Raw genomic sequence first — 13,131 nt, 5'->3', positions numbered from 1 at the left:
CACTCTGGAAAGCACGCTGTACAATATTAAATATGGCAGACGTTTTTCTTAAAGGAACATTTCATTTGGGCTGAGTAGATTTCCAAGTTGTAGCATGCAAATTATTGAATATGTTTCAAAGGCTTTTGGCAGTTCCGGTTTCGGTCCTGGAAGGGTCAGGTCTGTCTGGAATGACACGCAGACTAATAAGCACAAGGGCACTGGCATTTTGAGGCACAGCTGCTCTACTGTGCCCACGTTGTAGCTCATTTTTGGGAAGCAAGGCACTTATGTGATGGCAATGCAGACATTGCATGCATAGTTTGAATAACATAAAATAAGTTAATATTTTTGATTAAAGTGAGGGTTTTTTTTATAATTTATATGTCTTTTACAGAAGCAACTAAATGATATATTTAGGATATTTAAAAATAAGAAGAAGTTTCAAAGAGTCATTTTTCACTCCTGTTTCAGCTCTTAAGATGAGGATTTACAGGAAAAAAATCACATGAAGGACAGCCATTGATCTGAAAAGCAATGAACTGTTAAAACGGCTGAGCCAGAGGCACTTTGACGGTCTTCACTTCCGCTATGTGTGACGACTTCTGGATGATGCAGCTGGTGGTTCCCTGCAGCTCATCTTTGCCATGGGCGAGGTTCGTTAAGGCCATGGCTGCATTGATCTCCTTCCAGTACGTGTCATCCTTGCTAGGTCCCTTCCTATTGGCTGCACTGGATTTAAGCAGAACAGAAAAAAATGATCAAACTCACTGTAGCGTCCACAGAAAACAGCATCACTGAAAAGCGCAGATGACAAATGAAAACCTTTTGCTTACCTGTCACCTTTATTGGATCCATTTTCCAGAGTGTCTGTAAAGAAAAGCAGAAATTCAATTACTTTTTTGTTTTTCTTTCTTTGTTTTAATTTCAGGAGTTTCACCATTAATTATTGGGAATCAAAGCTCATCAGAAAATATGGGTAAAAATTAGTTTTATTTCTTATGAAGATTAAATAGTTTAAATTAAGATGCAAAAAATATCTCTGTACAAAGAAGTAGGCATATAATGAGGACAGGTAATAAAGAATAAAAAGTAGTTTTCCTAGATACACAAAAATCTGAGGTTAATTTAATCTGCAAAATTGGGCCTTCTCATAAGGAGGTGAATAATACAGCCAGGTTCTGGTTCTGGTTCTGGTGCCACCCCACCACAAACCTGCTGTGTACCTTGGACCTGATTATGGTGCCATACATTTTGGGTGCAGTTTTCTGAACCCTGAAATGAGGTGTTCATCCAAGATCTTCAGGGAGCCTCTGGCTCAATATTCTATGATTTCATGGGAATCAGACCTCTATCTCTCAAAAAGGACTGACAACTAGTCCCCTCTGGCTAGTTAGCTAGTGAGTAAATAGCCTTAATGCCTAGAGCAACACAGGATTCCCTGGTACATTAAAATAAGCAGACCCCAGTCTTCAAGCTCCATAAGAACTCTTCATGCTGCCCCCTCCCTCGGAACACTAATGTGGGCCAGTACCTATCAATATACAGAGAGATGAAACAGGCTCTTGACCTTGATTAAATATTTCTGGGTAGCTCCTCTGGCTAAACGAATTGGTAACACACAAGTGGACAGATAGAGGGAAAGACCAGCATGGCAGGGAAGTGGGGACAAAGGAGGGAGTTTGGGACTCCTCATCAGCCTATGAGACTAGATAGTGGTTAATCACCACCATCATCATCAACAACTACATTACCCTACAGCTACTGAAGGAGGCGCTGTGCCCCACACAGGAAATATGAAGAACACAAGGTCTGCTCAGGCCTTCTCCTAGCTCTATGGCCTTTGAAAAGCTGTCTCTTCTGCTCTTAGACCTTCCTGTTTCTTCTACTGCCCCCAATGCAATATTGCTGAGGGCATTTTTTTTTCTTCTCTGTAACACTTAAGGCTAGTTGGGCCATGCAGCATAATTTTTAGTTCTGGGCTGGCAGAGAATCATGGAACTAGAACATCAACATGATCATAATATAGTCCAACCAGGGCAAAAACTCCCAGGAAGATGTGGTCAAGAGAATATAATCACACAGCTGTGCAGATAAGGTAGCTATACTTCGATGGCCTCTAGGAAGGAAGAGAGTTGGGAAAGCCAATTAATACATCCAAAATCAGGTCTTAGGGTCAGACCGGGAGATAATAATGGGTCCTTATGAGCTCTTTGCACAAGGACCTTAAGAAAACAAATAAACAAACAAAGAAAAAGCATTTAGTGAATAAGTGATAAGGTTGTTAGGAAGAATAATTGAGATAATACGTGTCTGGTCAAAATGGAATAACAAGTGTTGTTAGTTCTTTGGTCACCATTCATTTTAGGGATCCTTTGGGGAAAGAGCCATTGGATAGTCAGCCTCAGGACCTTCTAGCCCCTGTTAGGTCTGCCTGGGTGGTTAGCTACACTGCTGCTGCTTTTGATCATTTTGGAATTACAAACTTACCCATGTAAATGGAAGAAAAGCATGGCAGCTTTTAATGCACATAACTCTGATAACCCTAGTTCACAGATCATATCCTATGTGGCAGGCACTATTCTAAGCACTGTGTGAGTGTCTTATTTAGGGTTAGTGCTTCTGCATGTGGACAGTTTGTCTCTGTCATGTCTGTGGAACCCTTCTTTGTTCAGTGCTATTACCTGTAAACCCTGACTCAGTAGTGACAGAGACAAAGCGCTACCAGACACAGGACTTGTCAAGCCCTTTCTTTAGGAGGAGGGGAGCCAGCACCTTGGACATTTTACAGAGGAAAAAGAAAGAGAGAGAGAGAGAGAGAGAGAGAGAAACCTTTGCTCAATTTTGCCCACAAATTGCAACAATTCTGTTTGCCAGAGTGAAGCAATAGGTTATGGAGATATTTATTCAATGGAAAGTCTTGGCTAACGCAGAGTAAGTTCCATGAAACTTAAATAACAGGGCAATAACAAAACATAATTTAGAAAAGACCGTGAAAGTGAAGCTCTGGCCCACAGAGCGAGCAGCCCCACATACATGAGGGGCCTGGAGAGGACTCCCACCTGAATCAGCCTGAGAGTGATTATTGCACCGCAACAAAAAGGAAGCCTGTGGCTATCGACCGACTATGTGCTGGGCTACACAGCCCAGCAATGCCAGGCATGGATGGCGCCTGTCTGTGGAAGGAGAACATGTACTTTACTGCTCAGGTCCACGGAGAGCTTCTGTTTGAGATGGAGAGTGACCTTGCAGCTCCTGCAGTCCCCTGAATGCCAGTAGTCCCCATGACTGCTGTCTTGAACTTGTGCCACAGAGAAACAAGTTTATGACAGCCAACTGTGAGATTATAAAATTCTGCTTACTTTTTGGGTATATGTGTTTTACAGTTTGGTGCCTATGAAAATACCTTTGAAGTGTAAAAGCACAGACCCCAAGTTCTACTTGGTTATTCCTAATTAGTTTCACAAATTTCAACAATGTATTCAAAGGACTGAATCCTGGCTTTCATTTCTAAGGCAGATGGGCACATGCAGTGTCCTTAGGTATGGACTCAGGTTCCTTTCCCAGAAACAGAAAAAAAAAAAGTCTCATAAAAAGGAATGTACAGAAGAAACATTTTGATTCTCCATCAATAGTCAATGTTAAAACAGCATGTAACAAAGCCCATTTCAAACCAACAAGAAAAAGCTGACTACTACAGCTTTTGGGGGTCTCTGTGTCCAGGGTGGTTTTGGTTCAAAACCTAAATTGGTGTTAGAAGGGCCTGCTTTGCTGTTGCTGTTGTTGGGGGGCTGCCCGCTGTCCCTGGGATATTATGCATCTAAGAGCCAGCTCCTGCAGCGCAGTGTTTGAGTTTCCAGAACTAGCGAAGGAAGATAGCAAACAGGGCCCCTTTCACTCAGAATGTTTGTGCTTCTGTAGGTAACAAAGCACTATAAAGATCTGGGAGTTCGGGGAATATTTTTTTTAAATTTGTTAAACTGAGATAAAATCTGAAGAAATGCTGCAGGTATTTTAGAGAACTGGTATCATTTGTGGGGAACGCAGAAAATTTACAACTCACTAATGACATAAAATATTTGTATTAAATATTGTGATATTTTCCCCCCTTATGCTCTTTCCCTTTGAAGTTTAAACTTGCCAGCTCTTATCTGATCGAGCATTTTGTGCCTTTTCAGTCAATTGTCAGCATTTAAGGAGGGTTGAGTGTCAACCCATCACCAGTGCTCAGGGGCTCATGCCACTCCTGCCCACTGCAGACAGGTTGTCTCACCACCTCCTCCCCAGAAGTGGCACCCAGTAGCTCAGGCTGACAGGAGAAGGAAGGGTTCTGATGCTGCTGAAAAGAAGGAAGCTGTCAGTGTGAGCTAGAGCAGACGCTTCACTGCTGTTAATGAACATGCACAGACACAGGGTCTGCCGCCCGACGCCGGGGCAGCTGTCGCTCTCACACTGTAGGTAGCTCAGCTCAGCCTCCCCAAAGTCTGAGCTAAAATGCCTTTTTAGATGCCGAAGTTCCAAAAAATCAGCTATGCTGTCAATTACCATAAAAGCAACTGGTTGGCAGTAACATCTGATTAAACCAGCCAAAAGAGCGTGTTTTAAGACCAAAAAAAGAAAAGGAAAGGAAAAAAAAAGAGGTGCGTAGTTAGGAAAATCTTGAATGCTATGAAACCCAAACCACGTTGAAACTTCAAGTAGGGCTATCCTCAGTTTGGACATGTGTTTCCTTGTGAAGTTAAACAATTATACAGAAGACTCAGGTCTGCTGCAACGCAAGACGGGGAAGAACAAAGCTCTGTGGGCTGAGTGTCCATTCAACTTTGATAAATGCCAAGTTAGAAACACATTCATTCTGATAGATATTCCTGAAATAAAAGTTATATTCATAGAAAAAGACAAAAATGTGGCCAAATCTTTAGCTCTGAGATCTTTTTCTTTTCAAATTTAATCAATAAGCCTTAAAGTTAGCAATGTTTTAAAATATTCCACAATATACATATTTTCAAATTTTTATTTATTGATTTTTAGAGAGAGAGAGAAAGGGATAGAGACAGAGAGAGAGAGAGAGAGAAACATTGATTTGCTGTTCTACCTATCCATGCTGTCATTGGTTGATTCTTGTATGTTCCCTGGCCAGGGACTGAACCACGTTCTAACCAGCTGAGCTACCCACCCAAGGCCTGTTCCACAAAATATTACTCACACCACTAAACATAAATAAAATTAAATACGAGTAAGAATATGAGTATTTTAAATTAAATAATCTAAAAATTATAGAATATGTTTCCCTAGGTTAAAATAGAGCCAGAGCTGCAAACGCTGACAACTGTGTTTCCTCACACTGGGGTCCGCATGTGGCCATGGCTGGTGACAGCAGGCGTGGACAGCCTGGGGTTAGTGCGTTTCTGATTCCAGAGGAACTGAGAGCCCCCAAGACACCAGATCAGTTTCTGGAGTAATTACATACTTGGAACAAGTGAGATAGAGAGCAAGATTCTGGTGAGCAGAGCAGAGAGAAAACCTCGCTGAAGATTCTGAAATACTGACTGCTCCCGGTCTGTAGGACCTCCCACCAAATGGACCAAGCGAGCCCAGGCTCCCTGCTCCCATCCGTGCGTGCCCTCTCTCTACTTCCACACACAGTAGATCCAGATTGGACCCTTCATGACTCTATATACATTCTATCCCTTAACAAACAAAACTAGACAGCTCTTGCTGCTATAATTTTAGAAATTTTTTGTGGTTACCATCTCTTTAGGGTAGTTAGTGCTTTTAAATGAGTAAAGATAAATCATTCTAAGTGATTTTTCCCAAAAAAGCAAGGAAAAAATAAACCATCCAATAACCTGTAACACTTACCTGTTAATGACTACCTGCTTCTTCTAGTTCCAGCGACCCAAACAGCTGAGTTCCACTTTAAAACTTTGAATGACAGGAAGAGATAGAAACTAATGCTTGGTGAATATCAAGGTTCTTGCTCTGAGAAGAGTTATTATTGGAGCCTGAGTTCTGTGAGTCTTGTGAGTGGGGAGCTTTGCAAGTTTTCTGAACAGTGAGAATGATAACAATGAAATCCACCTCATCTTGGCCCTGGCCGGTTGGCTCAGCGGTAGAGCGTCAGCCTGGCGTGCAGGGGACCCGGGTTCGATTCCCGGCCAGTGCACATAGGAGAAGCGCCCATTTGCTTCTCCACCCCTCCCTCCTTCCTCTCTGTCTCTCTCTTCCCCTCCCGCAGCCAAGGCTCCATTGGAGCAAAGATGGCCCGGGTGCTGGGGATGGCTCCTTGGCCTCTGCCCCAGGCGCTAGAGTGGCTCTGGTCGCAGAGGAGCGACGCCCCCGGAGGGGCAGAGCATTGCCCCCTGGTGGGCAGAGCTTTGCCCCTGTGGGCGTGCCAGATGGATCCCCGTTGGGCGCATGCGGGAGTCTGACTGTCTCTCCCCATTTCCAGCTTCAGAAAAATACAAAAAAAAAAAAAAAATCCACCTCATCTTCATGGATGGAGTAGTATTTTTTTTCCTTTTATAATATACTAAATTATTTATTCTGGGACCTTTAAGAATGAGTGGCTGCCAAAATTATTTCAGAGTCTGAAGAAAAAGAATCTTTTCTAAAAATTAAGGCAGCATTTCTTCCAGTCGTGACTTCCATCCTCTGGCCTTCCTCTGACCTCTCACATGGGCTGGCCCCTCCAAGGCCAGTGATGCTCAGGTGTCCTGAGCTACAGCACCCCCACCTTTGGCTGCCTTTTTGTCAACGCATCATCCCCCCTATCTCCTTCCAGAAAATAATGATGAGAGACCACACCCTTTTATTCTGGATGCTAGTGAAGAGTTCCCTGGCCAGGATGGAGGTGAACTGACATCTTCAAGCTTCCAGAATTGGTTATATTTCCATGAATACCACCAGCAGCAGAACATCTGTAATGTCCAGGAGCGCCCATGTGTGGGCAAATCTGGGAGAGTGCTGCTTGGTTCTTGATCAATTAGGGAGCCTTGACAATATAAGAACTTGAGGCTGGTACCTTCTTTTTAAGTCCCATTTGTCCCTTTGTTCTGGTGAAACACACAGCTATTGTGGATCTCAGTCTGGGTTGGAGGACTAAATGTGTAGGAAGTAGAATTTACAACTTGAAATAAACTTTTCAAATGTCTTATTTCTTAACTTCACTCTCAATCATTTTCACTAAATATATTAAACATTCTTGATGCTACGTTACTCTGCATAGTCCCGTCTACCAAGATGGCTCTTCTGTGATCTCAAAGGCTCCATCCTTCCAAAGTCTAAAACTTTCAGTTTGAAACTTCCCTTTAAAGATCAGAATAAGGTTTATGGGAGGAAGTTGTTGGTGAGTAACTAGAAGGAGGTCTGGAAATGTTAAATATTCTCATTTCCATTATTGGCTCATGTTATGAGCTATGAGTGTGGTCTGTGAGGCTCAAGGCAGCATAGTGCAGTGGTTTAAGCCCAGACCAGAGAGCAGGAGTTGAACTCTTGCTCTACCACATACTATCTGTGTGACAGCTGGCCAGCTGCTTGACTTCTCTGTGCTTTGCCTTTCTCACCTATAAAATGGGGTTAATAGTACAAGCATCACAGGCTTGTTATGAGGACCACATGATTTAATATTTTGTAAAAGAATTAGAAGACAGCTATATCTAATACTATATAAATCCTGAAAAATGATAAAAAGGTTAACTTTTTCTCTTTATTACTATTTTTTTACATCTAGAATATGGGATTGAATGCAGTCACCAGAAAAATTTCTATTGTTCATAGATTTAATAGGAAAACCATTATGTAAAGATGAAGCATTTCAGCCCTGGACAAAGCCCGTGAGCTCAGATTAATGGCTTAAGTGCACAGAATCTATCATTTTCAAAGACAAAATGGCTTTCTGATGCTATTTTGTGCCAAAGTACCACACATGCCAAAACAAAGAGCACTGCAGCCACATGAAATAACATCTACTAACTTTAAGTGTCTGATGGATTTTGTTACTTCATTTTCTCAAGGGAAATATTGAAGATGTTGCCCAAAATGTTTCATCCACGAAAGCTGAGTTTTCAGCCAGTCTGAGAAAGTGACATCTCCGCAGTTCGTGAGTAGCTCCTGTGTGCCCATGATGCGAGGGCCTCTCTTGTCTATAAAAGCCCTCCTTTTTACATGCAGGTTGGGCTACTAGTTCTGAAACCTGGTTGGACTTACTCTGTTTCTTAGCTACAGCTTAATGAGGGCTATTTCTCCCCAAAACAATGATATAGCTGCCACACAGCAGTTTTAGAAGGTTGACTTATTTAATACCTATAGAGTTAAAGTAGTGTTAAGTTACAAAATACTAAAATAACTTCCTTCAGCAAAAAGACCCTTTAAGTGAAACTGGCTGGGAAGTCTGGCTCCATCTGTGTATTTGACAAAGTCTTCAATATCTCTGAAAAACCATCCGTTGACACATAAACTGCTGTGTATATGAATTTGGCTCACATTTTTGCCATGCTTCTCAAATTCCTCAAACTGCCACCTCTAGAAATGACACTTCAGACACAGAGATCTTAGTGTTAAAGCCGTCTGACTGCATTAACACCAGAAATGACTCAAGAAGAGAGATGATCATGTTCACAAGGTTCTTGGAAATTGCGACTTTAAGTGAAACAATGTATGAGGGTTGCCAGTTTTGCCATAGGCTATTTGATAGAAACAAGAATTAAGTTTCTGTGGCATATTTTGGAATTAAAAAATGTCACCAAACTCCTAAGTAAAGACCCAAAGGATTTCTAATATTAGACACAGAACTATACATGCATTTTAAAAAGATGAATAAAAACAAGTAAGAATTGTTCCAACCACTCACTGAAGTTCAGAATCTTGGGTGACCAGACCTGTCACAGTAGCTCTCAGTGCAAGGTGGGGCCCAACCTGGGGCAGGACATCTTTCCATGGAAGGGTGCCCTCACCCACACCCACACCCACACCCACCCAGATGGGACAACAGAGACATGCCAACTGACCTCACGTGCACATCTCTGGGATGTGGGAGAACCCAGAGCACCTGGAGAAAACCCACGCAGACACAGGAGAACATGTCAACACCGAAAACCCACGCAGACACAGGAGAACATGTCAACACCGAAAACCCACGCAGACACAGGAGAACACGCCAACTCCACACAGACAGTAGCCAGGGCCGGAATTCATTTTTTTCTTCTCAACAATGTTGTAAGAAAGGACACTGGGCCCTGGCCGGTTGGCTCAGCGGTAGAGTGTCGGCCTGGCGTGCGGGAGACGCGGGTTCGATTCCCGGCCAGGGCACATAGGAGAAGCGCTCATTTGCTTCTCCACCCCCCCCCTTCCTTCCTCTCTGTCTCTCTCTTCCCCTCCCGCAGCCGAGGCTCCATTGGAGCAAAGATGGCCCAGGCGCTGGGGATGGCTCCTTGGCCTCTGCCCCAGGCGCTAGAGTGGCTCTGGTCGCAGCAGAGCGACGCCCCGGAGGGGCAGAGCATCGCCCCCTGGTGGGCAGAGCATCGCCCCTGGTGGGCGTGCCGGGTGGATCCCGGTCGGGCGCATGCGGGAGTCTGTCTGACTGTCTCTCCCCGTTTCCAGCTTCAGAAAAAAAATAAATAAATAAAAATAAAAAAAAGAAAGGACACTGAATGAAACAATGTAATTCGAGGACCAGCTATACTAAGAGTAAAGTTCTTGGAACCGTGCCTGGCACATAGCAAGTAAGGGCTATGGTGCTACAATTCCTGAAGTGAAGACCTGGCGTTCAATCATCCTTCATTAGCCACGGAGCCAGTCTAAGTCCCACGGCAGTGCTAAGCCCTCCACACAGGTTTCTGCTAGCACACTCTGCCTCAAACCCATCTTCTTGGGATGCTGTAGAAAAGAGGATAAAATCTACAGGGGAACTTCTCAGAAGGGCAAGTTCCTGTCTTGTCTTTGAGATGTGACTTTGGAAGTCACAGTAAGGTGAGGAGAAAGCTCCCCAGGCATTCTGCTGTGGATGGTAGAGGGGTCCCCTACAGCAGAACTGTTGTGGAGTGTTAAAAGTGGACTGCTGGCCCTAGCCGGGTGGCACAGTGGGTACAGTATCATCCAGGCGTGTCAAGGTTGCGGGTTCCATTCCCTGGTCAGGGCACACACAAGAGGCAGCCAATGAAGGCACAATTAAATGGAACAAAGAAGTGAAATGAGTTGATGTTTCTCTCTCTCTTCTTTTCTCTGTCTCTCAAATCAAGGGAAAAAAATTAAAGAGTAAAAAGAAGAAAGAAGTGGACTGCTTTCAGTAAAGATTTCCAAAATGCTGGATGTCCTGGTGTTTGCAGCAGAGGGAAGATTTCTTTGCTACTTTTCAAAAATCATTATGGATTCTTAGTATCCCAACATGGGTAAAAAAATAAGTCTTAGGGCTGTAGTTCATGAACCGAGTTCTTAATTCTCCCTTCATGTCAATAGAAAACATAGCATTTTTATAGGGAAATACTGTTCAGACTGCAGTTTCAAAAATATTTTTTATTGGCTATTTTTGCTTAAACATGAATATAATATCACTAAAACCACTTTTTAAAATATAAAACACCTCATTTTACTTTCAATATTTTCTCCAGTTATTACATTTTACCTATGCTATGACATACTATAATTCAGGTATAGTCCTTACAAAGTCGAGAATAAAGGAACCCAAGATTCTCACTGTAATATATAATTCTACTTCAGAATAATCAAACTGCCCTCCTTCTTCTAATTGGAACAGCTCTGGTAATAACATACTATTATAAGATCTGTTTTGAAAATAAACACATTGGCCCAGCTCTATGTTGCTGGGATGGTGGGACTTTTATTTTTGTAAGTCTTGTATTTTTTTTTAATCTTCCTTGGGGAAAGTAGGGTGACCAATATTAATTAACAGGGGACTATCAAAAACTAATTATTCAACCTAACAGAATTTTTTTTTCTAGGGTAGCATACTAAGCTTTTATAAACTAAAGTAAACTTTGTATCTGCTGCCTCAGTAGAATGTTTCATTCAGGATGACCTCAGAAAGAACAGAGCATTGTTTCATTACACATCGATGACACGGTGATAAGGTTTTACCAACAGTTTTTGATAAGTTTTAAACCGTTATTTTTACAGCAGCCCTGAGAGGTAGATGGTGCCATATAATCTCTAAACAGGAACAGGCATAAGAGGGTAAGAAACAGAACCACCATGCAAACAACTTGGCTACCACCAAGACCAAAATTACTAACGCAGAGCACGCTGGGCATGTGGAACCTGCTGTGGAGGAGGGCCATGAGGGCCTCGCCTAGCCTGCTGCGGCTTTGCTTCCGAACAACGGGGGAGCGTCACACCATCTGGGATAAGGGCTGAAGAGAACCAGATGCTAGTGGTAGTCATATCGAAGCCACCCTAAGGTCCAGGGACTGAGAACTGAAAATAACTCTTGGCTAATGCCTGCTGGAAGGTGAGCTGAGCTGGTTCTTTCCCTGCAGCACGCTGGGTCATCCTGTGCTGGCAACTCTGCTGTCAGTGGCCGCCCCAAATCAGGTGCACAAGTCTAAACTATCAAGGCTCCCCAACGACAGCCTTAAGAAATGTCATGGCCCAGCGGTAGAGCGTCAGCCTAGCGTGCGGAGGACCCGGGTTCGATTCCCGGCCAGGGCACACAGGAGAAGCGCCCATTTGCTTCTCCACCCCTCTGCCGCGCTTTCCTCTCTGTCTCTCTCTTCCCCTCCCACAGCCAAGGCTCCATTGGAGCAAAGATGGCCCAGGCGCTGGGGATGGCTCTGTGGCCTCTGCCTCAGGCGCTAGAGTGGCTCTGGTCGCAATATGGCGACGCCCAGGATGGGCAGAGCATCGCCCCCTGGTGGGCAGAGTGTCGCCCCTGGTGGGCATGCCGGGTGGATCCTGGTCGGGCGCATGCGGGAGTCTGTCTGACTGTCTCTCCCCGTTTCCAGCTTCAGAAAAATGAAAAAAAAAAAAAAAAAGAAATGTCATGGCCTATAGCTAAGTGGATAGAGCATTGGCCCGATGTATGGATGTTCCAGGTTTGAGTCCCAGTTGGGGCACACATGAGAGGTGACCATCTGCTTCTCTGCCCCTCCCTCTGCCCCTTCTCTTTCTCTTCATCTCCTGCAGCCAGTGGCTTGGTTAGTCTGAGCATTGGCTCTAGGTGCTGAGGATAGCTCAGTTGATTTAAGTATCAGCCCCAGATGGGGGCTGCCGGGTGGATCCTGGTCCCAGTGCATGCAGGAGACTATCTCTCTATCTCCCTTCTACTCACTTAAAAAAGAAAAGAAAAGAAAAGAAAAGAAAAGAAAGCATATATTTGTTTTCATTATTAAAAAGTAATTTTAATTTTGATTTAGAGAAAATGACAATAAACCTAATAATTTTTCTTAGACTAGATGCAAAATCCTCTGCTATTTATTATATTTTCTATCCTTCCCCATACTTTCTGTTGACTTTAGAGAGAAATGTAATATTTTAACAAGCAATAATATAAATTGATTTAAAATAAACAAAAGGGATGGGGAGGCAGAAAGTTGTGCAGTAAAGAATAAAAATATGAAAGTTCCAGAACAAACTAGATCCACTTATTGACACACTTGATTTTGGTGATGAAATATACTGTATGTACTCAAAAGTGATTTAAAAATCAAATCTTCTGTTTCTAAATTCTCGCCAGACACCCAGAAATAGATGGTGAATGAGCAATGGGAAGAAGATAGTAGTTATTACCTTGACTCAAAGTATTATACAAAAGAGGCTGGCTGGCTATCAGAGACAAGAGAAAACAAACCACATATTTTCATCATGAAAGCACAAAAAAAGTTGCCTTTTTTAGGGAGGTGGGAAATAACAGCCAGGAAAATTATACATCCCTGGTAAGATTCCCCAGCTCTTATAGGCACATGGCCTGCTGCCATCCTTACCAGGATGAGGTGGTCTGGTCACTTCTCCACACTCAGGAGGGAAGGAAGAGGGGTTGGTGTAGCCCAGTCACAGAGTCATGGGCAGAGTAGTGTCTCACAAGACACTAAGAGATGTGGGGACCCTCAGCCTAGAAATGTGCCACAGCACCATTGCTTATGATGCCCTCTATTATTTCAGATTTCTATCCAGTCAGATACACACCCAGTTCCTGCCTAG

General features: G+C 43.4%; 1 protein-coding gene across 1 annotated transcript in view; it reads right to left on the bottom strand.

The window, feature by feature from the left end:
• Positions 1–447: 447 nt before the first annotated feature.
• The window catches only part of MKX (mohawk homeobox), an 84,928-nt gene continuing 72,244 nt past the window's right edge, over positions 448–13,131 (bottom strand). Inside the window, exons 5-6 of the mRNA XM_066385325.1 lie at positions 816–849; positions 448–711 (exon numbers count right to left, since the gene is read on the bottom strand). Coding sequence (XP_066241422.1) covers positions 525–711; positions 816–849 — 221 coding nt within the window. The 3' untranslated portion in view covers positions 448–524. The remainder of the gene's footprint in view (positions 712–815; positions 850–13,131) is intronic.

Source organism: Saccopteryx leptura, chromosome 5 (genome assembly GCF_036850995.1).
Source record: "Saccopteryx leptura isolate mSacLep1 chromosome 5, mSacLep1_pri_phased_curated, whole genome shotgun sequence".
Classification (NCBI taxonomy): Eukaryota; Metazoa; Chordata; class Mammalia; order Chiroptera; family Emballonuridae; genus Saccopteryx; species Saccopteryx leptura.
This window is presented reverse-complemented; position numbering and strand designations above follow the sequence as displayed.